General features: G+C 31.9%; 1 protein-coding gene across 1 annotated transcript; it reads left to right on the top strand.

The window, feature by feature from the left end:
* The first annotated feature begins 95 nt into the window (after nucleotides 1-95).
* Nucleotides 96-26913, top strand: LOC126892858 (ATP-dependent RNA helicase p62-like). The gene is made up of 6 exons (XM_050662666.1): nucleotides 96-294; nucleotides 12441-13556; nucleotides 15921-16159; nucleotides 17883-18061; nucleotides 21189-21399; nucleotides 26506-26913. Coding segments are annotated over exons 1-6 (1755 nt in total). The 5' UTR covers nucleotides 96-292; the 3' UTR covers nucleotides 26514-26913.
* Nucleotides 26914-27907: the final 994 nt, after the last annotated feature.

Below are 27907 nucleotides of genomic sequence, written 5' to 3'. Positions count from 1 at the left end.
ATTGCGTTAGTTCAACAGATGGCATCTTTATTTTCATTGTATAAGATAAAGATAGCGATATGTAATGAAAATTTCGATTAGTGACGAACTTGGAGGAAGTGACGTAGCGACTTCTAGAAAATCGTTGTTCTATTTCCTGCCTGCTTCGTTTTCGGTCTCTTTTGCTGTGAACCTTCAAAGGGAACGGTTGTGTCAAATTACAATTTTTCTGCTTGTAATTTTTGCTCGATTAATTAAAGTAGTGATATTTTAAATTCGTGTTCAACGCTTCAGAGCTAAAAGAAAACTAAAAATGTAAGTATTGGTTCAATAGATGCATAATTACATCATTTTTGATATATTTAATAGTAATGCTTTTTTGTCGAAGTAATTGTATTAAATTCTTATAATTAAACCGTTGTAAACGTTATAAATTATTTGATATGGGGTGTTTTTTTAATATTCCTACCTAACTGCATAATATCTTGTTGCTATGCAGTTCTGAAGTACATATTCAGCAAATCAATACGTGGAACCGTTGCGCATTGGTTAAAATTAGACATGATGAATTTATTTTAATGGCTATCGATATTCGTTCAAGATTTTGTCCTGCACGGTTCATGTTTTTTACAATTTGATTTATGTATTACATGTTTATACTGTTTTTTTTGTTATTTATAAATACTTAGTTTGTTTCGTATGATTTTGCTTGTGCCTTCATTTTATTGTCCCATGTCCATGATATTCGCCGGCCATTTTGGATGATCTAGGAAATTTTTCTTGTGTATGAGACTAATTTACGTTAACGTACTTTATTTTGTCGTTAAATTGATTGAAATCGTCGAATCTTCAGCAAAATTTCATATCTTAATTTTGCATCTTCATAGATTCCATATTTTATTGATCACGTGTTGTATTGCAGATAGAACAAAGAATGGCACGTCACGTCGTACATAATTAATAGTATTTTACTCTTTACTGTTTTTTTTTAATAATTACCTAGATTGAAATCATTAACTTGAAGTAATATTCTTCCTGTATGATGTAATTTCCAAAAATGCTTTCAAGCTTCATTAGACTCCATATTTTATTGATCACGTTCTATGCTGATGAACAAAGAACACTCATGTCGTGACTCCGTGACTGCCGAAATCATTACCACACTTATTACAGTTGAGTCCGCGAATCTTTACCCGTGCGTCATCATTTAAAGCATATGAAATACGTCGATAATAAGTCGGAAATTTAAATTTACTAAACGCAACGGCAAGTGACAGTGACTTGCTGTTGCCTTTAGTAAATTTCAATTTCCGACTTATTTAATATGCTTTAAATGATGACGCACAGGTAAAGATTCCCGGACTCAACTGTACAATAAATATTTTATTATAAAAACATGACCATTATATTTGCAATAAATCAGATCATTGATATGGTTGTAGAAGAAAAATACAGCATATTTTGCATTTATGGATTAGGAAAAGGCTTATGACATACCAGGAACAAAGTTCAGGAAAGTCTTAATAGAAGGGGAACTCCAGAGAAGCACTAACAGCCATACGAAGCCTATAGCCTATACATGAAAAATTAAAACTACATTGCAACTAAAAACATGGAATCACAAACTTTTAAAACTTCACAAAAAATGTAGTAATTACGAGCTTCCTACAGGAAAGAGCATAATAAGGTTAAAACAAGCATGAGAACAGGCTCCGGAATTGACCATTCCAAATCACCTGACATAATATGGCCGGCAGTGTGCAAAAATTTAATATAGGGTTTACATCAGTTTTTGTAAAGAATATCCTGTTTGGTTTTGTTTTTTATTGTTAATTGTGCACCGAAATTGTGATATTGTCCTTTTCATGAACATTTTTCAGTGCCTAACAAATGATAGGAAAAAGGGTAAGTCCCTGATAATACACATTTATGACATTTATTCTAACCAAGTATATTCAAATGGGAAATAAGCCACAATTTTACCTAAAAATGATTTTATTAACGTTTCGACGCCCAAGTCGGGTGTCGTTGTCAAAATACAAAATAATACTAAATAAATAAAAATGTTGTTGCTTAGTAAAAAATTCTTCTAATAATTTATTTAATCTGACTCATTTATATCGGCAATTCAGACACGTATTATTCATTTTAAAGTAGACGACTTTAAAATGATATTGCCAATATTGATGAGTTGCGTTCCTGGGACGACTTTACTAAAAGATAGTTCATTCGATTACATGAAATCAATCCCAACTCAAGAATATCCGCCACAAAAAAATCATAGCATTTAATCTGTCTTTAAAAAGACAACCAAATGCAACGGTGGCACTGAAATTCTCGCGTTAGAGATTCCATAGTAAATCACGAGGGAAAACCAGGAAAAACCTCGTGATACTATCCCGACATCGTAAGTATTTGGGTTTACATTTAGTTTACTCTCAAAACTAATACCAAATTCTGACTTGATATTTTAAATTTTAAATAATACTAAAATACTAAATATGTACTAACTCGATATGTTACTGATTTACTAATTGTGGTATTTTCTTTCTTTTGACTTCCTCCTTTAATATGGGTAACCACATCCTACTGCATTCTACCGAGGAATTTGTGACACAATTGGTTTCATTTAGCATAATTAGAGCCGCTTCTTTGATTTTTCTCTTTTTACTATCTGCTTCTTTTAGGACTATACTTGAATCTCTCCACTGAACTCTATGTTCATTATCCCATGCGTGTTGACATATTTTAGATCTATCAAATTCTCTATTTTTTATATAAGACTGATGTTCATTTACTCTAACGTCTATTGGTCTTGACGTTTCACCTATATAAAATTGTTCGCATTCACAAGGTATTTTATAAATACAATTCTTTGTTCTTTCTTGTTCACTGTTAGGTTTAGTTTTAGATAGAATAGATCTCAAAGTGTTTGTTGTTTTGAATGTTGTTGATATGTTGAATTTATTTCCTATTGTTTTAAGTTTCTCGGATAGTCCTTTTATATATGGTATTGATATTTTCCTCGTATTATTTCTTGTGAATGTTGTAGGATCCCGTTCTAAGTTGTTCTGTTCAATTCGATCCAATCTTGACAATTCCTTATTTATAAACGATATGGGATAATCATTTTTTAATAAAACAGATGTTAACAATTGTTTTTCTTCTAAAAATGAATTTTCGTTAGAACAAGTAATTTTGGCTCTATCATATAAGGATTTAATGATTCCCTTTTTAACGTTGATGTTATGATTTGATTTGTAATTGAGATATCTGTTTGTGTGTGTTGGTTTTCTATACACTTGAGTCTCATATCCAGTATCCTTCTTTGAGACCAAAACATCGAGGAAAGGTAGGGTGTTATTGTATTCCTTTTCCATTGTAAACTTTATTGTCAAAGAAGGATACTGGATATGAGACTCAAGTGTATAGAAAACCAACACACACCAACAGATATCTCAATTACAAATCAAATCATAACATCAACGTTAAAAAGGGAATCATTAAATCCTTATATGATAGAGCCAAAATTACTTGTTCTAACGAAAATTCATTTTTAGAAGAAAAACAATTGTTAACATCTGTTTTATTAAAAAATGATTATCCCATATCGTTTATAAATAAGGAATTGTCAAGATTGGATCGAATGGAACAGAACAACTTAGAACGGGATCCTACAACATTCACAAGAAATAATACGAGGAAAATATCAATACCATATATAAAAGGACTATCCGAGAAACTTAAAACAATAGGAAATAAATTCAACATATCAACAACATTCAAAACAACAAACACTTTGAGATCTATTCTATCTAAAACTAAACCTAACAGTGAACAAGAAAGAACAAAGAATTGTATTTATAAAATACCTTGTGAATGCGAACAATTTTATATAGGTGAAACGTCAAGACCAATAGACGTTAGAGTAAATGAACATCAGTCTTATATAAAAAATAGAGAATTTGATAGATCTAAAATATGTCAACACGCATGGGATAATGAACATAGAGTTCAGTGGAGAGATTCAAGTATAGTCCTAAAAGAAGCAGATAGTAAAAAGAGAAAAATCAAAGAAGCGGCTCTAATTATGCTAAATGAAACCAATTGTGTCGCAAATTCCTTGGTAGAATGCAGTAGGATGTGGTTACCCATATTAAAGGAGGAAGTCAAAAGAAAGAAAATACCACAATTAGTAAATCAGTAACATATCGAGTTAGTACATATTTAGTATTTTAGTATTATTTAAAATTTAAAATATCAAGTCAGAATTTGGTATTAGTTTTGAGAGTAAACTAAATGTAAACCCAAATACTTACGATGTCGGGATAGTATCACGAGGTTTTTCCTGGTTTTCCCTCGTGATTTACTATGGAATCTCTAACGCGAGAATTTCAGTGCCACCGTTGCATTTGGTTGTCTTTTTAAAGACAGATTAAATGCTATGATTTTTTTGTGGCGGATATTCTTGAGTTGGGATTGATTTCATGTAATCGAATGAACTATCTTTTAGTAAAGTCGTCCCAGGAACGCAACTCATCAATATTGGCAATATCATTTTAAAGTCGTCTACTTTAACCTTCGGAGTACGGAGATTATTTGACTTACTTAGATTACGAAGATGGGTCAAGCGTGACCCATTCTCATTTTATTTATAAGGATGTTTTAAATAGTCAGTATTAATAAACAGTACCTTTAATTCAACAAAAAACAAACAAACATAACCATTATAATCCTAATTTATTGTATTTAAATTTTTTAAGATGGTTTCCCATGGGTATATACTAGTTCGCTCCGGCGGCCAGATTTTAATACCTTACAGAAAACCGGCATAGGTAAATTCGCTCCGGCCATATATTTGAATACGTATACCCGTAAACAGAGACGGCTGCGATTTACGTGTACCAACAAACATATTAAAAATATTTTTCGAAATCCGAAGACCGGGTCAGGACTGACCCTGCATCATAGATGTTACGTAGAGGAAAAACTGTAATTTGCATGTTCACGAATTATATACGAAAAAATAGACTGAAACAAATAAGGAGAACTTACGATCAATCGGATTTGTAAAAAAATTATTTCATAAAATATTAAGAAATAAGTGAATTTCGGGTCACGCTTGACCCAGTCTTTGTACTCCGAAGGTTAAAATGAACAATACGTGTCTGAATTGCCGATATAAATGAGTCAGATTAAATAAATTATTAGAAGAATTTTTTACTAAGCAACAACATTTTTATTTATTTAGTATTATTTTGTATTTTGACAACGACACCCGACTTGGGCGTCGAAACGTTTAAAATCATTTTTAGGTAAAATTGTGGCTTATTTCCCATTTGAATATACTTGATTATAAAAATGCCACAAGAAAATAGCTTCAGAACAACATTTATTCTAACATGACATTTTAGTTAAATCTGACAGTTGTCACATTTTATTTTCAATTTGGAATAAAAACAAATCAAATGTGTTTCTTGCATTTATAAAATGGTATTTTCTTTGATTTGTATAGTCGTATAAATTATACCCATTATATTTGTAATATTATTATCTAATTAAAAAAAATATTTTTTTATTATGGTGCCATCTATCCACAACTAGAATAACTACACTCACCAGCAGAGAAAACGGGCACCCCAAAAAATGGGTCATTTTTAATGTCTTGTATTTCCTAAACCTGATGTCCGATTTAAGTAATTTTTTTAATATGTTATAGCCTTATTCTTTATCAATATCGCTGTAATAATATTGTTGCTAGACAGGTACATTGTCATTGTATACAGGGTGTACGAATCGAACTGTTTTTTCTCAAACTATGGAACACCCTGTGGAATGTTCTAGCTTTTATAAAATACTGAAATTATAACCAAACTATAGCCTCAGGTTTTCTTAACATTCTGTTTCTTGATTCATTCGCTTATCTTGGATAATAAAAAAGTTAAGCACTTTAGCAACTACCCCTGTTTTTCGGTTAATACAGGGTGTTTTTAAATAAGTATGGCAAACTTTAAGGGGTAATTCTGCATGATAAAATAATGACAGTTTGCTTTATAAACGTATGCCCGCAAATGCTTCGTTTCCGAGATGGGGGGCGTTGAAATTGTTCTTACAAACTGACGATTTATTTATTTCTCTAAAACGTTTTGTGATATGCAAATGAAATTTAGTAGATTTTAAGAGGTAGTTATTGCGCATTTTTTGGCATACAATTAAGAATTTTATATTCACCATTGGCGTGCATACAGGTATAAATATTTTAGATATATCCCGTATGCACGCCAATGGTGAATATAAAATTCTCAATTGTATGCCAAAAAATGCACAATAACTAGCTCTTAAAATATACTAAATTTAATTTGCATATCACAAACCGTTTTAAGCAATAAATAAATCGTCAGTTTGTAAGAACAATTTCAACACCCCCTATCTCAGAAACGAAGTATTTGCGGGCATAAGTTTATAAAGCAAACTGTCATTATTTTATAATGCAGAATTACCCCTTAAAGTTTGCCGTACTTATTGAAAAACACCCTGTATTGACGAAAAACAGGGGTAGTTAAAGTGCCTAACTTTTTTATTATTCAACATAAGCGAATGAATAAAAAAAACAGAATGTTAATAAAATCTGTGGCTACAGTTGGGTTTTAATTTTAGTATTTTATAAAAGCTAGAACATTCCACAGGGTGTTCCAAAGTTTGAGAAAAAAACACAGTTTGATTCGTACACCCTGTATACAATGACAATGTACCTGTCTAGCAACAATATTACAGCGATATTGATAAAGAATAAGGCTATAACATTTAAAAAAATTACTTAAATCGGACATCAGGTTTAGGAAATACAAGACATTAAAAATTACCCATTTTTTGGGGTGCCCGTTTTCTCTGCCGGTGAGTGTAGAATAAATGTTGTAAATGTCTGTAATCAGAGACTTACGTTTTTTTCATCACATACAATTTAAAATTTAATGCCTTAGAAAGAAATCGAAAAACTGATGCACTGAAAGATGATCATGAGAAAAAGAATAGCAAATAAATATAAACTAGTTTATCGCCTACAGAACTGAATTATCCCATAGTAGTTAATGACGCAAACTGGTAACTAATATGGGATAATTCAGTTCCGTAGGCGATAAACCACTTCATATTTAATTTGTTATCACAATTTCGCAGATTTCCGTACACAATTAACAAAAAAAAAACCAAACAGGATTTTCTTTATGAATTAATGTAGATGTAAGGTTAGATTTTGCCCACACCCGGCCATGTTTGAGGTTTCATTGGAATGCCTAATTCGTAATTGAAGATTTGTATCTGCCAAAATTATGGTGTTATAGAGCTTGAATTTCTCCACCATCAGGATCAGGCTTGCTAGTCGATCAGCACCAACCATCCGCGAGTAGAACTGTAGTTTTTTAAAACCACCATATTCTAGCTCTAGCTCATGTCGATCACCCATTTTACAGTGGGTTACTTGCATCTGGACAATCAAAAGAGAATAATTTTATTTTATTTATTAATGGTATACAGGCTCACAAATTTACTAAAGCTTTCATTAAAAAAATCTAAACTATTTTGTGCTGTCAACCACAGTGACCTGTCTGGCCCGCCCTTCATTCTGTAAAGTCCTTTATCAACATACTTGAATATTGTTACTTATTTGTAATGTGTAATAAACAATAATATAAATAAACCCACTTTGTTTATGATCTGTATAATGTATAGGTTATGTTGAATGTTAATTATTGTCACTCATTCATGGTCACCAACTCTAGCCACTGTTTCTACTCCTGTGCAAAATTCTACTATGTTGATTTATAAATTGACTAATCGATTACAGTCCCGTCTCTAGTGCATCTAAATCTACCGTCTGTCAAACTATGAATCCAACTAAGAGGAAACAGTAGCGATCAACAGGTAGCGAAAATGCGTTCCAAGATTGCGGCTGTAATTTTAAATATTTTTTTGAGATATTTGGCACACGTATTCGTAATATAATAAAGAATGGCGGTACAGAGCCCAATTTGAAAAATATAGTAATATGTGGAAATTACTCTGTAATTAAATACAATATTAAAAAAAGGGGGCCTGTACCGCCATTAAGACGAACAAAAGATACACTTTCTTCAAATAAACTTTTTTATCCGATGTCTAGATTTTGCGTCATTTTGGAACTACTAAAATTTTTTATTTCGTTAGTAGTTCCAAAATGACACAAAATCTAGGCATCAGATAAAAAAGTTTATTTGAAGAAAGTGTATTTTTTTTGTTCTTCTTAATGGCGGTACAGGCTGGTTTTTTTAATATTGTATTTAATTACAGAGTAATTTCCACATATTAATATATTTTTCAAATTGGGCTCTGTACCGCCATTCCTTATTATATTACAAATACGTGTGCCAAATATCTCAAAAATATTCAAAATTATAGCCGCAATCTTGGAACGCGTTTTGGCTACCTGTTGATCTCTACTGTATCACCTTAAGATCTTGTGGTGAACTTCACACAGAAAAGTCTCATTCGCAGCCATTTTGCCATCTGTTCAAATTTATTTGATGTATTTAACCCTGGAGATTTTTGTATGAATGTCTCTACACTTTCAATTTAATTTGCACAATAATTTGCCAGGCCCTTTAATGAACTTGTCTAATTAAAGGTGCATAAACTTTGTGCTAGATAATCTACCGAATTTAGAATAGAATAGAATAGAAATATGCTTTATTGTCACTGAAAATTATACAATTTTATGGACAAAGCTTAACATAGATTCACGAAAAAGATATACATAACAATAACAATAACAAATACAATTTTATAAAATTAAATAAATCGTCAATAAAAAAAAATATATAAACAAGTTAAAAAAAAAAGTGAAGTAAAAAAACAAAAACCAATATATTGCAAAATTACTATAAATTGCAAAATTGAACCTACAACATAATATAATAAAACACAAACAAAGGAACTAATAAGTTTAAGCTGCTGTATGTGACACCCAAATATAGATAAATACACTTTAGTTACTTGTACATTACTGTGATTTCTTAGTTAGTCATTAATAAACTCTTCTACTGAATAATATGGTCTTTTAGATAAATGAGCTTTTGTCATTTTACGGAACTTGAGAAAGGATGTTGCAGATTTAAGTTGTAAAGGGAGATGGTTGTATAGTTTTTTTGCGGAATATAGTATAGATTTCTTTACTAACTCAGAAGACGGGATCGGTAAATAGACATCAAAAGTTGAATTTCTGGTGGAGTAGTCATGATGAGGCCTTGCTGGAAAGACATGCATGTGTTTACGAATTAAGCAAACAGTTTCTAAAATATACAAAGATGGAAGGGTTAAAATTTCGTGATCTTTAAAGTAACTTCTGCAATGGGTTGTTCTTCTGAGGCCAAACAGATATCTTATTGCTCTTTTTTGTAATTTGAAAATAACATCAAATTGGGCAGCTGTACTAGACCCCCAAAAAGGAAGACCATATCGAAGATGAGACTCGAATAAAGAAAAATATGTAATTTTAGAAGATGCTAAATTGAGTTCCTTCGAAATAGATCTTATGGCATAGCAGGCCGAGGCGAGTTTCTTACTTAACAAATCGATATGAAGGGACCATTTGAGGTTGCTGTCTAAAAGAATACCAAGAAATTTTACAGAATCAACGGTAGAGATCTGGCTGCTATTCACAAGCAGGGGTTGAAGAGCACCTTTATATGATAATGCTACCGTTTTATCCACGTTAAAGGAGAGTAAATTAGAGTCAGACCAGGTTTTTATCGTAAGAAGATCAGAAGTTATAGTTGCATGAAGAGTTGCAATAGTTGAGTTGCTCCAAGTGATACTGGTATCATCAGCAAAAAGAAAAATTTTTCCATCGATTTTTAAATTAGTGATGTCATTTATAAAGATCAGGAAAAGTAGAGGACCCAATACTGAACCTTGTGGTACTCCACATCTAATGTTTTTGAGACTAGAGTCAGTATCATTTGCTCTAACCAATTGTTTCCTATTATCTAAGTAAGATTTAAACCAATTCAAAGAAATACCTCGAATTCCATAGTAATTAAGTTTTTTAATCAAAATGTTGTGATTTACACAATCAAAAGCTTTGGAATAGTCACAGAAAACAGTGGCAGTATAAAGATTATTGTTTAGTGCTTGGTAAACCTCGTGAAGTACAGAAAACATGGCATCAGTTGTACATTTATTAGTTAAGAAGCCGAACTGATTTTGTGATAAAATATTGTTATCAAAGAGAAAGGACATGTCGGGTTTTTATGAGCCTCTCAATAATTTTGGAGAGTACCGGTAGTAGGGCAATAGGTCTATAGTTGCAGGCATTAGATTTTTCGCCACCTTTATGAAGAGGAATAATAATGGCTGTCTTTAGGCACTCTGGAAATTTACCGTTTTCAAAGGAATCATTAATTAGTGACACGAGGAGTTCTAACACATTATCTGTGAGATTTGAGAAGATTTTTATGGATAGTCCATCAGTACTACAAGATGATTTGCTTTTGATACTATTGATCGTTTGGATCAATTCAGATTTATAGATTGGTCTTATAAAGAATGAATTCGAGACAATTTCTGAATTAGGGAGATAGGACATGGGATCTTGTACATGTTTAAATGTACTTGTTTAAAGAACAATATGTGCATAGCCACTACCCGCGCCCATTGCACAGAGTAACTTTAAATTCATACAATCCATTCATATTCTGTATTGTTCTAATTATTAATGTGAAAGAGATAATTTGAAATGTACAGTATGCGATGAAAATGCCACCAAACCTCTAAGAAGCATGAACAAGCTGAATTTTACTGAATGTATATATTATGATAAAATGTTTTATCACTTTTTGTGGAGAATGAACCCTATCAGAAACAATGTTTAAAGCTATTGGCAATTTAAAATTTCAGTTCGAAATGCGTTTTAAATGAGAAGTGCAGAATTCGTATGCAATTTTTAAATTTTGCATCAAATGAAGTATATTTCTGTAAGGCTGTTGCATAAGTAAACATTGCGCAATTTTTGCCATTTCTTATGATTCTTATAGATTACTTCTATTGATTGGGCCCTAGGGAATTTCCATTATTACAGCCTAATTAACATCGCATTTTGATATTTTGAGTTTTGGTAACAAATATGAGTAGAACCCCGCTAATCCGAACGTTCGGCAAATCTGAACCAACGGAAAGTGAAGAAAATTTAAAAATTCAAGAGAAAACTTAAAAACATGTTTATTATACAGAGTAAAACCAGACAATTGAACAATGTAGGATTAATAGGACTTTGACATTTAACTTTTCTTAACCTTCGTAAGGCGGTGCGGGTTGCAGGTGCACCCCAAACCTCGTTTTTCTCACCTATCTTTTTTAAAAATTTTTTTTGATTTTTGTCCATTTTTTTTTATTCGCATTAAATTCACTTCTAAACGCATTCCACCCATCACTGCATTTAAAACTCTTTGCATTTACATGCTTTTTTGGAAAAATGACTGTAGGGTGCAAATGATGAAAATTTCATAATATCCTGAATTGGACGTTTCTGACGTTCCACCTGGAGCTAAGAGCTACGGGGCAAGGTCAGTGTTGCTTATGTCATAGAAAAAAGACCGAAAGTCTTTGCATAACTGTATTGCGTATAAAAACTGTGTGTTGCTCACTCTGGGAAAAATTTCATGGGTTTGTCTTGCAACGATAATAACTTTTTTTGAGAAGAAATGAGTAGGTACTTTGTAAAATTATGTTTCATAGTATAATAAACAAGACATAATTATCTTTCAAATCAATTTCCCAGAATTTCACATAAAAAATGGATATACGGATGGGGTGCACATGCACCCCGCACCGTTGTTTACGTAAGAATCTAAGCACTGCTTTACGAGGGTTAAAAAAGAAATACATACTTTCTGTAATAATATGTAGTACTTACTTGCTTCGGTTCTCTCGTAGTCAACTCGAGTCCAAAAATATTGTCCACTCTTGCGAGAACATTTTGCTACTCAAAATCAATGACAATGAAAGCTTTGAATTACTAGTTAGGCTAACTTTCAGATAATCAGAACTTTTCGGAATCCGAACAGGCTGTCTCCCCAATTAATTCGGATTTTCGGGGTTCCACTGTATTTGAAATTTGCCTAAAAAGCTGAATTAACAATTTAAAACTGCTTCTTTTCGAACCCTTGTATCATTTTTCTATAATTTGTGCTAAGCAAAAGGCATTTTTAATAAAAGAATTCAAATCATTATGCATACTGCATACTATATTAAAATTAAAATCTTACAGAATCCTTGCATATTGATTATTTGCATTTTTTTTCTTTGGCTCAGGTTGGACTGTAAATTCTTGTTCTTGAATTGTTTGAAGTTAGTATTTATTCTGCATTTTTTATTTCTCTATTAAACTTTTATAAAACTGTAAGGTGTCTTATTGCTATCTTTTTTTTCAGGACTTATCCACAAAACGGTGATGATGGTTACCAGGCTCGTTCCAATGGTTTCTCCAATTTCAAAAGTGGAGGAAACAGTGGAGGAGGAGGAGGTTACAACAACAGAAATGGCGGTGGCTATAATAAGACTGGAGGTGGATTTAATAACGGCAGATTTAATAATTCTTTCGGGGATAACAGTTACAATAATCGCAATGGGGGAGGGTATCAAAATAATTTCAACAGGAACAATCAAGGATATGGTGGCAACGGGGGGTTGAGACAGGTCGAATGGGCTAACAAAAAGTTACGTCCAGTAGAGAAACACTTCTACGTGCCCCATCCTTCTGTGGCAAGCCGTACTCCCTTTGAGGTTGAGCAGTTTCGCAAAGCAAAAGAAATTACAGTCGAAGGGGAAGCACCTAACCCCATTCAGAACTTCGACGAAGCAAATTTCCCTGATTACATCTTGACGGAAGTTTGCAATAAGGGGTATGAAGCTCCGACACCAATTCAAGCACAAGGCTGGCCAATTGCAATGAGTGGTCATGATATGGTTGGTATAGCACAAACAGGATCTGGAAAAACTCTAGCTTATATCCTACCTGCTGCAATTCATATCAACAACCAACCACCTCTAAATAAAGGGGAAGGACCAATTGTTTTGGTACTTGCTCCTACTAGAGAACTGGCTCAACAGATTCAAGAGGTTTCCAATGATTTTGGCCGGTCTACGAACATCCGTAACTCTTGTATATTCGGAGGTGCTCCCAAAGGACCCCAAGCTCGTGACCTACAAAGGGGTATTGAGATCTGTATCGCCACACCCGGTCGTCTCATAGATTTTCTCGAAAAGGGATCTACTAACCTAGAGAGATGTACATATTTGGTCCTTGACGAAGCTGACAGAATGTTAGATATGGGATTCGAACCTCAAATTCGCAAGATCCTCAGTCAAGTCAGACCCGACAGACAAACACTTATGTGGTCTGCTACATGGCCCAAAGAGGTTAGGAAATTGGCCTCCGATTTCATGAAGAACCCAGTTTACATCAACATAGGTTCAAAGAACTTATCTGCAAATAATAATATTGTACAGTTCGTTGATGTCTGCCAGGAGCATGAAAAGGAAAGGAAGTAAGTTAAATTCTGTTATTTTTATTTCTTTTTTTATACTCACTTCAGTTTTTTGTAGTAATTGACCTTAGATGTTTGCAAAAATGTCTTTAAAGTCTTTAAAATGTTATAATTATTAAAAGTTTGATTTGAAAAGTTGTGAAAAATACAGGAACAAATTTAGTCGATCATTTATTTTCGTTATATCACAAAAAATGATTAAAACTATGTAATATAAAAACTGAATTCAATAATTTTATTTAAATTACAAAATTTCTGATTTTCCTCAAGCAAAATTCATAGTTATTTTTACAAATAATTGTTTATTTGAATTATTATGTCGAATCACTGGAAAAAATAACTCCTGATAGAAAATGGAACTGTGGACTAGTTTGTTTTTAATACATGTTTTCATTAAGCCTACTACCCCAGATTAGCCCGATCAGCTAACACAAAATTTTACGAAAACCTCCAAAAAAATAAAGGAAGGATGAAAATTTGGGAATAGGTAGTTGAAATTGTCTTTTATTATATAAGAAAAAGTTTACAATTCTACATTCCCTCCATTTTACCAAAATTGGGAAATACGTGATGAAAAATATTTTCTTGGGGTGAAAAAATATACATTCAAAATAAGTCAAGAAATTGGATAAAGTGACTAATTCTAAGTAACTTTTGTTTATAGAGTTTTTTTCACTAAGGTAATACTTTTAGTTATGTGTGAGTGAATGCATTCATTTTTAACAAAAAAAAACATGATTTTGGACGGTTTCTCACAGATAACTCAAAAGTATTTTAGTGAAAAAAATATTCTTAGCAAAAATATAGCTTATAAAAAATTGAATAAAATGGTTTATGCATGAGGTCTGTAGACCCAGTAGAAGCACAGAATTGTAGCTAATGAAAAGTAGGTTCTTCTTCGTCAAATTCCAAATCGAATATTTCAATTTGAAATAACCCAAAAACAGAGCACTTTGCAGGGAAAATTCATTACAACTTTTTTAAGTGTTAAAAAAACTTTAACATTAAAAGTGAGTTACGCTCAAAATATTGTTGGTCCTTTTTATTTTTTGGTAAAAAATCACAAAAATCACCCTCTTCTAATTAGCTTACCAAATACAACTAATTGTTACCGCTTCACAAGTTACTTTACTTATGTATTCTTTATATTTTTATATTATCTATGTTTCATTGGTTCAAAGTGCTCATTTTTGAAAAAAAATTGGGTTTAAAATAATATATTTTTTTTTAATTTTGAAAAAATAACTTAAAAATTATTAATACCAAAAATCTCAACGTGTAATAAAATGTATGTTTTGCTTTTCTGAATATTTTTGATTTTTTGTTTTCTTGTTAGACAAACATTGGTTATGCTTGGCTGTTTAAAATTTGCCTAAACTTGTGACGTGATTAGTTACTCGTTCAAGCCATTGTAACTACAGCTTTTTCAAAAATAAGCACTTTGAACCGATGAAACTTACAGATCATATAAATAATTGTTTTTATTTATATACATATTTTATTTACATACATATTTATAATACATAAGCAAAGTAACTTGTCAAATGGCAATGATAAAATTTATTTGTGATGCTAATTAGGGGGTAATTTTCGCGATTTTTTTACCAAAAAAATAAATGGGACCAACAATATTTTTAGCGTAACTCACTTACTTTTAATGTTGGAAGTTTTTTAAAAAACAAATAAACCTTTCTTTAAACACTTTAAAAAAGATGACATGAATTTTCCCCGAAAAGTGCTCTGTTTTTGAGTTATTTCACATTGAAATATTCGATTTGGAATTTGACGAAGAACTACTTTTCATTAGCTACAACTCTTGCTTCTACTGCGTCTACAGACCTCATGCATAACCATTTTTTCAATTTTTATAAGCTAAATTTATGATAAGAATATTTTTTTTCAATAAAATACAGTTAAATTACAACTTTTCAGGAGATTGAAAAAACTTCGCTTCTTAATACATGATTTTTTTTTCTCTTTCTTTTCTGTTGAAAAGAATGCTTTGACATGTCAGTAGGTAATAATTACATAAATACTGAGAAAGAAAAAACATGTACTAAGCAGCGAAGTTTGTTGGCTCTCCTGAAAAGTTTTAAATTTGACTTATGAGGTTTAGGTATCTAACCATCAATTTTCTGAACTTTTTCACAACCTTCCAGAGACAATTTTTCAAAATTCTTATGGGACTTACTACAACCAACTTAAACAAAAGCAAATTTTTATTCACATGATGAGATGCATAAATGAAATAATCAATGATTATTCTTTTCGCACCCCCTACCTCTAAGAAGACCTGACTATTTGAAAAAAAGTTTCGCCACTTTTATGTTTGTTACCAAATGTTAAGTTTTTGATTCTTTCCAGGTTGGGAAGTCTCTTGCAAGAGATCAACACCAATGCTGACACTGGCTCGAAAATTATCATTTTCGTAGAGACCAAAAAGAAAGTTGAAGGAATAACGAGATCAATAAGAAGCATTGGTTGGTCAGCATTGTCCATGCACGGAGATAAGAGCCAGCAGGAACGTGACTATGTCCTGAGGGAATTTAGAACTGGAAAATCTAGTATTTTGGTAGCTACTGACGTAGCTGCCAGGGGGTTAGGTGAGTTTCCCCCCTGAACAGTGGGGATTAGTTACAAAATCGGTTTGTTGGGAATTATACCATGTTCATTTGTGATAAAAAAAGTATTGAAAGTTAAATTTGGTATAGTAGCAGTACGATTTGGGGATTTCAGACTGGTTTACGTATTTTATTGAATTTAATAAGTAAATAATTGGTTGGGGGATTTTTGTTCTTAAATTTAAAAATTATTGGGGGGAGATTTAGTATGTTTTGTCATAAAAGCCAATTTACTGGCTTACTTGTATTGAAATGTAATTTTAGCAATTCTACACTACGTGTGGGATTTATTTGCCAGTGTTATATGTTGGTAAAATTGTGTAATTTTTGTATAATTGTTACTGATCAGTCTGGGCGCCCTTTTTTCTTTTTCAGAGGCACGTGCACGATGATCTTGTTGTAACCTTTTTTGCGTACAGTGAAATTAGCAGTGCAATTCTGTTTTCATGCGGGTGCCTCTTTACAGGCTGTCTCGCCCTAACTCAGGACGGTTCAGCTCGGAAAATATTAATGAAGACCTTTGGAAGATTTTAGTATATTAATATGGCACTTGTTTTAACACCAAAACTGATCACCAAGAAGTGTTGATTTACAAAATCCTATTAGAATGAGTAAAAACCACTGTTACAATGTCCCTAAAATGTTCAAAAAACTATTTTTGATTAGATCTTTCTGATGTTTTAAAGAATTGGGACAATTTTGTTCATTATATGCTATTTCCTTACTAGATTATCTAAATTTTCTATATTTTCAACTAGTTCAAAATTTTTATACAATTTTTTTTTTGCATGCATTAACGTTTTTTTTGTCTTTTCGTATATCATCCACATTTCTATAAACCTTTACATACTCATTTAAGTTAGTTATTCCAAATGTCACTTAACAATTTTTAAAAACATTTGATAGATTTCGCTTCTGGTGATCATATCCTTTTAACCTTTCCCACCCCCCCACAACCTTTTTGTTTTGCTCAAGAAAACCTAGGTTTCTACGACGTGGGATTTTTGTGCACTTCAATACAAAAACATATGTCATTTTTATGTCTTCCCATTGGTCAATTTACTGCGATGTTTGAGTAGACCACAAAATTGCCGTAAGGTAGCAGGAGGTCAACTGAAGCAAGCAGGATAATATTTTTGCTACTATTCCTTTAAATCGTTTATTCACTCAGATCACAACTCATGGAATTTCCTTTGAAACTGGTTAGTATGTTTTTAGTTATGTTTTCTTTTATTTTTTAATTAATAGAATACTTTAAGAAAACATATACATGTTCGAATTTGAAATCGTGTTGGATCTATAAGACGAAACACTCAAATTCATGGACATCTCGAAAACTAGCAGTTCGCACTACTATTTATAGTAAAACAAGTGATTGTTTTTCAATTCTTGATTTTTTTTAGAAAAATTTTTATTGAAATTGTGTGTAACATCTAGTTTTGATTTTTATTAGGTATGAATAAGAATTACTTCGAAATTTGACAGCAATTTTTTTAGTAAAATTAAATAAATAAATTTGGATTTGACTATCAAAAAGAAATTCTTAATCATGTTACATAGGCTACAATATAATTAGTCAATCTGAAGAAACCTAACAATCTATAAAAAAATACTTCAACGAAATAATAATTGAATTTTGTTTGAATAAAAATTCTTCAGGTTGGCTAGTATTTGACTGATTTCTAATATGTCCTTTCTTATTTAGATGTTGAGGGTATAAAATATGTTGTAAATTACGATTATCCTCACTCCTCAGAAGATTACATTCACAGAATCGGTAGAACTGGTCGTTCTGACAGTGCCGGTACGTCCTATGCATTTTTCACACCTTCCAACTATAAGCAAGCTAGAGATCTGATCTCCGTTCTCAATGAGACTAACCAGGTAAATTTTTTTTTCCTATTAATACGCCAGTCAATGGGAGCAAAAATAGGATATTACCTCCGAATTCTATCCTACTGCATGGATTTTAATGAAATTTTGGCAATAGCCTCTACTTATCTCTCAATTCAAAGTCTACCCTATGCCGATGTGTGCTTTTATCTTGAGGGAGGTTCCCACCCGTTCTTATTTTTGTTGTTATTTTTTGGTTAAAATAACAACGGAATTCTCTAGAGAACCTAATTCTAAGCAAAAACTGTTCTTTAATTTCTTTTTTGAAAACTCGATATTTTTAAGATATTCGTGGTTGAAAATTGGCTATTTTCATTGAAACATACTTTTTCGAACGGCTTTTTGCGAATACATACCTTAAAAACTATGCATCTAATTAAAAAAAACTATTGAAACATTTTTGTTAGTTATAAAAAAACAAAGAGACACTTGCCTTCGTAAATCTTCTAGTTATAATACAAAAAAAGATATGGTAGGTGAAAATAGTTTGTTTTTTGGTACATTCTCAAATTAGTGTATTCAACTTGAAATAACAGAAACAGTTGATTTTAGGTGTATAATGCTACTAATACTTTTTGTAGTGCTTGAAAAGACCTTTAATATTAGAGGTCCATTACATTAAAATTAAGTGAGATATGCTGCAAACAACATTGATAACTAATGTATTTTAAGAAAAAATGAGAAGTAATTTTAACCCCCATCCACCACAATGTAAATGCATTATTTTTCTTCCACAATATCTTTTATTATAGTGTTATTTCTAAGTTCAAAAAGTTGGACACGTTTAAAATGAATGGTTTTTGAAAAAAAAAGATAAATATAGAGCACATTTTTAAATTTTCTTAAAAATCTTCCTTTTTCTCCATGTAACTTGAAAATGATCTGAGATACAGTAATGAAAAATAACAAGGAAATTTTTATCGGACACTACATTTTTGTATAGTATCTTTTCTCGTATCTCTTATCTTTTTTGAGTTACATGGAGGAAGATTTTTAAGAAAATTTAAAAATGCACTCTATAATTTGACATTTTTTTTTCAAAAACAATTCATTTTAGTCCAGTCCAACTTTTTGAACATAGAAATAACACTATAGTAAAAAGCATTATAGAAGGAAAACGATGTATTTAAATTTTGAAGGATGAGGGGTTAAATATACTTCTCATTTCTTCTTTAAATACATAGTCATCAACTAACTATTTTGCGGAATATCTCACTTAATTTGAATGTAATCGACATTTAGTATTGCTCATTTTAAAGGTCTTTTCCTTTTCAAGCACTACAAAAGTTATTAGTATCATTATACACCTAAAATTGACAGTTTCTGTTATTTCAAGTTGACTACACTGATTTGAGCATGCAGCAAAAAAACAAACTCTTCTTACCTACGTCCCTATTTGTATTTTAACTAGAAGATTTATGAAGGAACGAATCTCATTGTTTTTTATAACATACAGAAATATTTTATATAGTTTTTTTGTTAGATGCATAGTTTTTAAGCTATTCGCAAAAATCCGCCCTAAAAGGTGTCATTTTTCAATGAGAATGGCCAATTTTCAACAACGAAAAACTCAGTTTTTAAAAAATAATTATAGAACAGTTTTTGCTTAAAATTAGGTTCTCTAGCCTTTAACCAAAACATTTTTCACCCCCCGAGAAGGGGCGGGAACCACCCCCAAGATATAAGCGCACATCGTCATAGGGTAGACTTTGTTTCTCGAGCTATTCCCTACTTACAAGTAAATCGTAGGATGGAATTCGAGAAAAATACCCTCATTGACTGCCCTATAATTTTATTTTGGTATAATTCCTTCCATTTTGGCATGCCTTACCTGAGACTGACGGGTAAGCATGAGTGCTGATGGAAGGGATATTAATTTGGGAAATATGCCTTCGGTGTCCACACATTAACTGTCTGGATCCCATCCTCAAGTTTCCCTACATTTGTTTTAAATAATCCCAACTTTATCTATTCCTTATTTGGAAATGCTTGATAGCACAATTTTCAGGCAGCAACAATCTCTATGGGAACATCCATAAACTACATCGTTGAAAAAATGGGAGGGGGACTTTGCTTATTATGACAGTATACAACAGAGGGGAGGGGGCCATGAGTGTACATCCGAGGTCGTTTGATGTTCAAAAAAATACTCTATTTTAGAATTACAAAGAATTAGTATATATATTACTTTTATCCCATACTTTTCATTTCGTTTTTAGAACTCGCAGCCTTGATAATACTGCCAGCAGTTTTGTACAGAATCACAAACAAAACATTGTTCTATGTCTTTAAACAAACGCTTCTATACAGAACAACGTCTGGAAGCCATAAATATTAAAATGTTCATTTATTTACTAAATACTCTGTGTGAAACAATTCTACAAAAACGAATAGAAATAAAATATTCTATTCTATTTAGTTAGTACATTGTATTTATACTTAATAAAAGAAATGGAATTTAAATCAAAACAAGATAAGTATCAAGATTTATATGATGCAGTTAAGAAAGTAGGAACTAGATAAAAGTGTTGATTTTGTCCTATAAAGCTAATTAGTTGTACAGTGAATTGAGAGAAAAAAGTACAAGGATATTAATGAGCTACATAATACTGATTTGGATACATGCGTAAATAAACTTGTGAGAGCTAACTTTAAAAAATCCAGAAATAATATGGAATTAAAAAAATTACTAAAAAGGGGGGTCATGAGTTGAAATTGTGACGTCGGTATGAGGGGGGGTCAACTGTAAACGACGCTTTACGACGGAAGGGAGGGAGGGTATTAAAAACTCCAAAATTTTTATGACCTAGTTTATGATGTTCCCTTTGTACAGGACTGGTTTAACACATTGGTTGCTGTAATGTTAAAAAAGTGGATTCGTACAGCCACAAGTCTCGTTTCCATGCTTTTGAGACAACTACGATGTTTCACACGGCTTTTATCAACATCATGAGACACATTTGTGCCTTATGGCAGCCAACTTGTTAAGCATTACAAATGTTGATCCCTTCTTGGTGTATGACGCTGCCATGGGGATTATCAATAAAAGAAACTTTTGCTATCAATAATTTTTTTGGTTTTTGCTTTGAGAATTATAGCCAATTTTATGTTTTTTTAGGCAATAAATCCAAAATTGACTGAAATTGCTGGAAAAACAAACAGCTATGGCAAAGGTAATTCACGTTGGGGAAATGGAGGAGGTTTCAATAAAAGGTTTAACAACCAAGGAGGCGGCAGCGGCGGCGGAGGTTATAGGAAATTTGGTAATAACTCAAATAATTACTCAAACGGATCAACAGGATACTCAAATGGATTCAATAATGGCAATAGTAAGTAGATCAAATTATTGATATCTGAACTAAATTTCAATAAGTGATGCAAGGCATGTAAACAAGGATATACATAGTTGTATTTTAATTGTTAAATATGTTCAAAATTTATTAACAGTATATTATTAAAATCACTATCAGTTTTTCTAGTTTTTATTGCATAGTACAATCTGACAAGTGAGAACTGGCGGTTGACCTTCTCGTATTGTGTATTTCTCGCAGTGTATTTTTGCTCAAGGTCACGAGCCAGCTCTGGCTTGTCAAAAAAAATTGAATCAATTGTTTCAGAAACCCTACATGTCCAAAAAAGTAGTGGAAAAGGACAAAAACATCTTGGGGATTGCTTTCTTGATACTGAAAAAATTTCTCCACTCTTTAGATTCATTTAGATCTAGAATGTTAAATCCGGTCGGGGTGTTTCTTGAAACATGTGATTCTATCTAAGGGTAGAAAAATTGCAAAAAAACGAAAATTGATTTTCTTTGACATGTCTGGTTTCTGAAACAACCGATTCAATTATTGCAATAATTGAATCCACTGTGAAAAAATAATCCTAATATAATCATTCTTTCAATGAAGAGTTTCAAATTCTACATATTCAAAATAAAGGCCTTAAGCTATCACTTTTAGAATCAATGGAAATTAATAAATTGAAAAATACAGATATAATTCTAAATGACCAACTCGAGACAAACAGCTCCCCACTCCTCAACTTCTTCAATTAAAGACTTAAAAAGGCAAACCCATTGTAAAATATATCACTTGAGAAAGGCACTTTGCCGAAACAGCTGTAGTAATAACATAGTTGTAATAAATTTTGTGGAAGTATAAAAAACAAACGTTTTTCAGTGTTTTATTGTGAGATAAAATGAACTTCCATCAAGTAACGGTCGAATCCATCAATTAATCCTAATAAAGTTACTGAATAATTTAAGCGATTATGCAAGTAATGATTGTACAACAATCTTCAGAAATTAAACAAACTAGCCTTCTTTATTTTGTATCGCTTATTGAATTTTAGAATGGCGCATAATTTTCCAAGTATAATTTTGTAAACTTGGGAAATTTTAAAATACTTCATATCGTCCTTACCATTTCCAATTATCAAATGTGAAAAATCGGGTTTTTCAGATTCCATACCTTGCCCTCGCATTATATGTGATACATCTTGTGGCAAATTGTCGTTCTTGTAGCTTGATTAGGAGCGCGGGAAATATGCTGTTTAAACCATTGAATATGAACATTTTTTCATTTGGTTGACTGCAAACTTGACAAATGGTTATATTCGATATTTTGTTTTGTATAAATTTAACTAAAGGTATATTTGTACAATGCTAAATATCGAATGTGTCACATTCGTTAGTTTGTGTTCTAATTTATTCAACAGTTATTCAATTATAATCTGTAATCTGTCGAAAATGCTAAATTGCTGAGAAGAATAGAATGCACGTGTTTACAATTAGTGCGAATTTTGTTTCAGTATCGCTTCCAAGAAATTCTTGAGGCAGTTTATGATTTGATTTTAACGGATTTTCATTATTTGATTATACAGTTATTCGCTATTATACATTTGCTACTTTGAATCATTGGACCGAAACAAATCTTTGATTAATACAAAAGGCAAAGTAACGAATGTGATTTTTTGGAAAGAAAAAAATAAGCAGTTCAAATTTGTCATCAATCTAACAAGGATTAAACATTACATTCAAAAAATATAAAATTTTCCCATTTGTCAATGCGCTGATTTAGGAGTCTCTAAAAAAGAGTTATTTTGCTCCCCTGAAAAGTACCACTTTTCACATTCGATAGTTGGAAATGGCAGGGGACGATATAACCTACACTTTGGTTATAATTCCTTCCATTTTGGCATGCCTTAGCTGAGACTGACGGTTAAGCATGAGTGCTTATGGAAGGGATATTAATTTGGGAAATATGCCTTCGGTGTCCACACATTAACTGTCTGGATCCCATCCTCAAGTTTCCCTACAAAACTTTGCACTAATTATTTATATAATAGTATAATGTACTGAAAGAATACACAATTTTAACGAACGATTCCATGGAACATGATTTTGGATTATTTCTTCCTGGCGTTTTGTCTGCAACTGTAATAGACATTACCAAAGGCATTTATTGTAATGTTTGTCCAAAGCCAATTGAACATCAAAATTTTATGAGGAGGTTCAAATATATCCTATTAGAGTTAAAACTTGGTGCACTTTTTTGAGAATTTGTCATTTTCATCAATTTGAACTCAATGCTCTACTGCCCAGCTCTGGAGAAGTCACCTGGAGCTCTAACGCTTCTAATTGCCTGAGATAATTTATGATACAATTCACTAAGTGCATTATTGTGAATTTCGGTTTCAGGGCAAAACTAATTAAAACTTGTTTATTGCACTTAGTGAATTTTTCCTTACAATCTGGAATGCCGAATCGGTACTTAGTGATCTTTAAAACAATACGTTTAATGCAGGCGGCTTGTGTGTTAGATGGTATTGTTGAAACTACATTATATTTGTGTGCATTATCTGTTCAACGATTGATTCAAGAAATATGACATTACATTTCTTTGTAACCATGATAGCTTATACAGTCGAAAAAATGAAAGAATACCCATGAATAAACATGTAAAACACGCTGTATTTTCCTGTCACTGTGTCACAAAGAAAATTTCCCAGCGCAAGTACATGTAATAATAATTATTACATGTACTTGCGCTGGCCAATTTTTTGTGTGACACGGTGACAGGAAATACAGCGTGTTTTATATGTTCGTTCATGGGTATTCTTTCATTTTTCCTACTGTATAAAGGGTAACATAATCTTTTTTGCAATTAAGCAGGCGACTCTTGTGGCTGTCATAAATGCCGAAAGAATTACATTTATTTTCGAAGAACGAAACTTATTGTTCCTTTTTTAAAAAATAGACTGTTAGTTTTGATAGTTTGTTTGTTGTAAGTCAGCGAAATTTGATGGAGACAAATTCATTAACTTATTAATATCCGATAATTGTGTTCATGAAAAACTCATAAACTACACTTTGTAGTTAGTGAGTTTTACCTGTAATAGGATATCCTGTGATAGTTCCTGTGACGAAATATGGCTTAAAATATCTGTTTTTATTTATTCTTAAAAGTTGCATTAACAAAATTCCAATATTCAAGTCAGGTGAATTTAAAAAAGAATGTGTACTTTGTACGCACGTAATACGTTATACTTCTATTATATTATTCCACCGAAATCAATATAAACAGTTTCTCTACTACTTTCCAAAAATTTTTATTAAAACAATACCAAAAATTAAAAAAATAAAAAGAATAAAACACACACAAACAAATTGAAAAATGCCACAAATGATTTCTGAACAATAATTGTTGACAAAAATTTTAATTGAAATACGTATTTTCTAAAAAAATTTATGTAATATACAGTAAAACCTGCCATATCCGGATCAATGTGGCGACAGACCGATCCGGATATGAAAAATCCGGATATCAAGACCACTACTTCTCTTGTAGTCTCTGAAACGTTTTCTCCTTCACACATTCCAGTAATCAACGCCGTCGATAACTTTCGTCAATAGACACGTTTTTATAAATTCTATAATACATTATTTCGCCATCTTTTAGTTCTTCTTTTAGTGCGTTGTCCAACAGCAGGACTGCCTTTTTCGGTAGATCCGGACGGCGCAGAACCGTCCGGATATGGGGAGGTCCGAATATGACGGGTCCGGATATGGCAGGTTGTACTGTTCTTACAATCATAAAATCTATAAAAAAAATAACAATTTGCTTGGGGCTTGAACCCACTTCACGTCTATCGCGCCGTACGAAAGTCGAAGCGATTTCCCACTGCACCACATTCGCGTATATGTCATGTGGGAATATACACAGACTAAACTTTTACACCATAAACTTTTGACATTTTGTTTATTTATATTATGAATTTAATCAAATTATTAGTTTGATTTTTCTCAAATTAAAATACAACAAAAGTAAGAAAGTAGAACAAGAGTAAGAAAACGATCGATGAAGATTTGTAGAAAGTTTGTTCGTAATCAGATTATGTAAATTAAAGCAGTGCCTACTAATAGGTAACTACATTATTTTTTTTACTATTTTCCAAATAGATAGGTGTGAAGATAATTTTTTATTGGAATACAACTGAAACATTTAGAATTACGTACCTGCGGCTGTTCAAAACTATTTAAAAAGTCACTATAATTATAAATTTGATTTTATTTCTGTCCTCAACAATAAAAACTAATATATACAATATTTTTGTTTACCGATAAACCTCCATATTGAACAATTATTGACAGATCATTTCAACACCCAATCAGAGCCCCCGATAATACCATACTGTCGGTGTGCGCATGCGCGCAGATTAATAAAATTTCACCTTCGATGAAATCGCGCCTAAAAAAGTATAACTTCAAAAACAATTTGTACCTTTAAATCGATTTTTCTCCACTTTCTGAAAAGTGTAGTTAGTGAGTTTTACCTCTAATAGGACGATATTATTTAACAGATTTGTTTTCTGCATGAAGCGCTGTATGCAATGTAACCAAGCTACTACCAGATATCCTCATATTACCGTTGCACCTCGATTCGTGCAGCGAGAATACGATATCTTGCATAGCTTGGTTACGTTGTGTACAGTGCTTCGTGCAGTGAAACAGATCTGTTAAACCAGCGGTTCTCAATCTGTGGTACATGTACCACTGGTGGTACATTTCATTATTTGAGGTGGTACACACAATGCAAAACAGCCAAAATAAGCACGACTATTATAGTTAATTAGATCACCTAGCTAAATAGGTATTTCAGTTAGGTGGTACCAAAAATAATAAAAAGTATTTGGTGGTACATGACTCAAAAAGATTGAGAATCGCTGTGTTAAACAATATATTTGAACCTCGTAAAATTTCAATTTTCAATTGACTTCGGATAGACAGTAAATAACTTACATCACGAGTGAGTGAACAACAATTTATTGTAGCCGATTGTGTTACCTGTCAGAGTTGTGGGGTCAAAATCATGTGATAATAAAACAATTCTTGGTGTTCCGACAGCTCACTTTAATGCTTCTTTTTTTTGTTGCAGGTTATTGAAGTTTGAGTGGACCAGAAGGTGGTATATAGGTTTTAGATATTTATCAGTATTTCTCTCAAGTGCATAATGTGCTGCACGTTTCCAGTTTTTATTTTTATAGATTGACATGTAATATTTAAAGCAGTTTTACTACGACACAGTATATTACCAGTAAAATGTCTTACTTGTTTCAAGTAGTGAAGTGAATTTCGGTTGTTTTTCTTGTTTTATTGGTAGAATTCTTTGTTTAGGTAAAGAACTTGAATCATAAATGTGATTTGTTTATCTAAGACTTTGTCCTACACAAATTGTAAATTTTTGTGGTTGTAACGCTGTGATATAAATATTTATTTCTCTAGGTTATTTTTTCTCTGTGCATAATGCACCATATATAAAGGATTAAATAAAGGTTTAAACCCATCTTAGTGTTTTATTTATACAAAATTTCTATGCAGTAAAGTTATTGCTTCATAACTAAGAACAAAAACAAGTATAAGTTCAGAGCAGAGGAACAATATGAGAAAACCACAGGAGCAAAGTAACATGACGTGGATAAATAATAATTCATTTTGAATTCCGCTAAAGGTGCTAGGACAGGAAAATAACAAGTAGAAAAAGTGAAAGATGGATATCGAGTAAACATCAAAATGGTACAAAGAAAAAAAGAAGTAGCAGACGAATGTTGCATAAAGAAAAATACTGTGGAGGGAATGGGTCTAGAGGAGAATACTTTTGGCACTAAACTAGTGAATACATAAAACCAGAAAACATATCGGCGTTAAAAATTATGACTATGAATCATGGAAAACGCTTAACAGAGATACCTGGATGCAAAAGAGGAAGAATTAGCAATAGACAATAAAATAAGAATGGCAATGTACGGTTGTTTACGTTTACATGAGCTATCAAAAACTGAGTAACAAAAATATTTAACAAGCATTACAACATAATGGAATATGGGAAGCAGAAGAAATGCCCGATTGGAAAGCAGGCAGAAAATATGAAAGACGTAGCAGACCAACGACTAGAAGAGTACTTAGTCAGAAAAATGAAAGAATACCCATACGAATCAAATCAAAAATTTCTAGTCTAAACTAAGTTAATAAAAGGTGATAAAGGGAAAAACTCAAAAGGGAATTTTTGTTTCAGTCAAAATTATTAAATATTAAAAAAAATCAAAATATTTGAAATTAAACTAAAAATATCTTAAGATTTTGTAAACAGGAGGGAACTTTTTTTATAAAATTTGGAATTTTTAGGGTTGACGGAAAAAGCTTATTTGATGGTTGGCAACACCAAAGCCTTTGGTTGTGGGAGTGGGTTCTGGAATGGCCCGTATCACAGCCTGCCGTATTGAATTGAATGTATGTACCTAAATTCAAATTCCAACGATGTAAAAATACTCGTGATAAAC

Source organism: Diabrotica virgifera, chromosome 9 (assembly GCF_917563875.1).
Source record: "Diabrotica virgifera virgifera chromosome 9, PGI_DIABVI_V3a".
In the NCBI taxonomy this organism is placed as follows: Eukaryota; Metazoa; Arthropoda; class Insecta; order Coleoptera; family Chrysomelidae; genus Diabrotica; species Diabrotica virgifera.
This window is presented reverse-complemented; position numbering and strand designations above follow the sequence as displayed.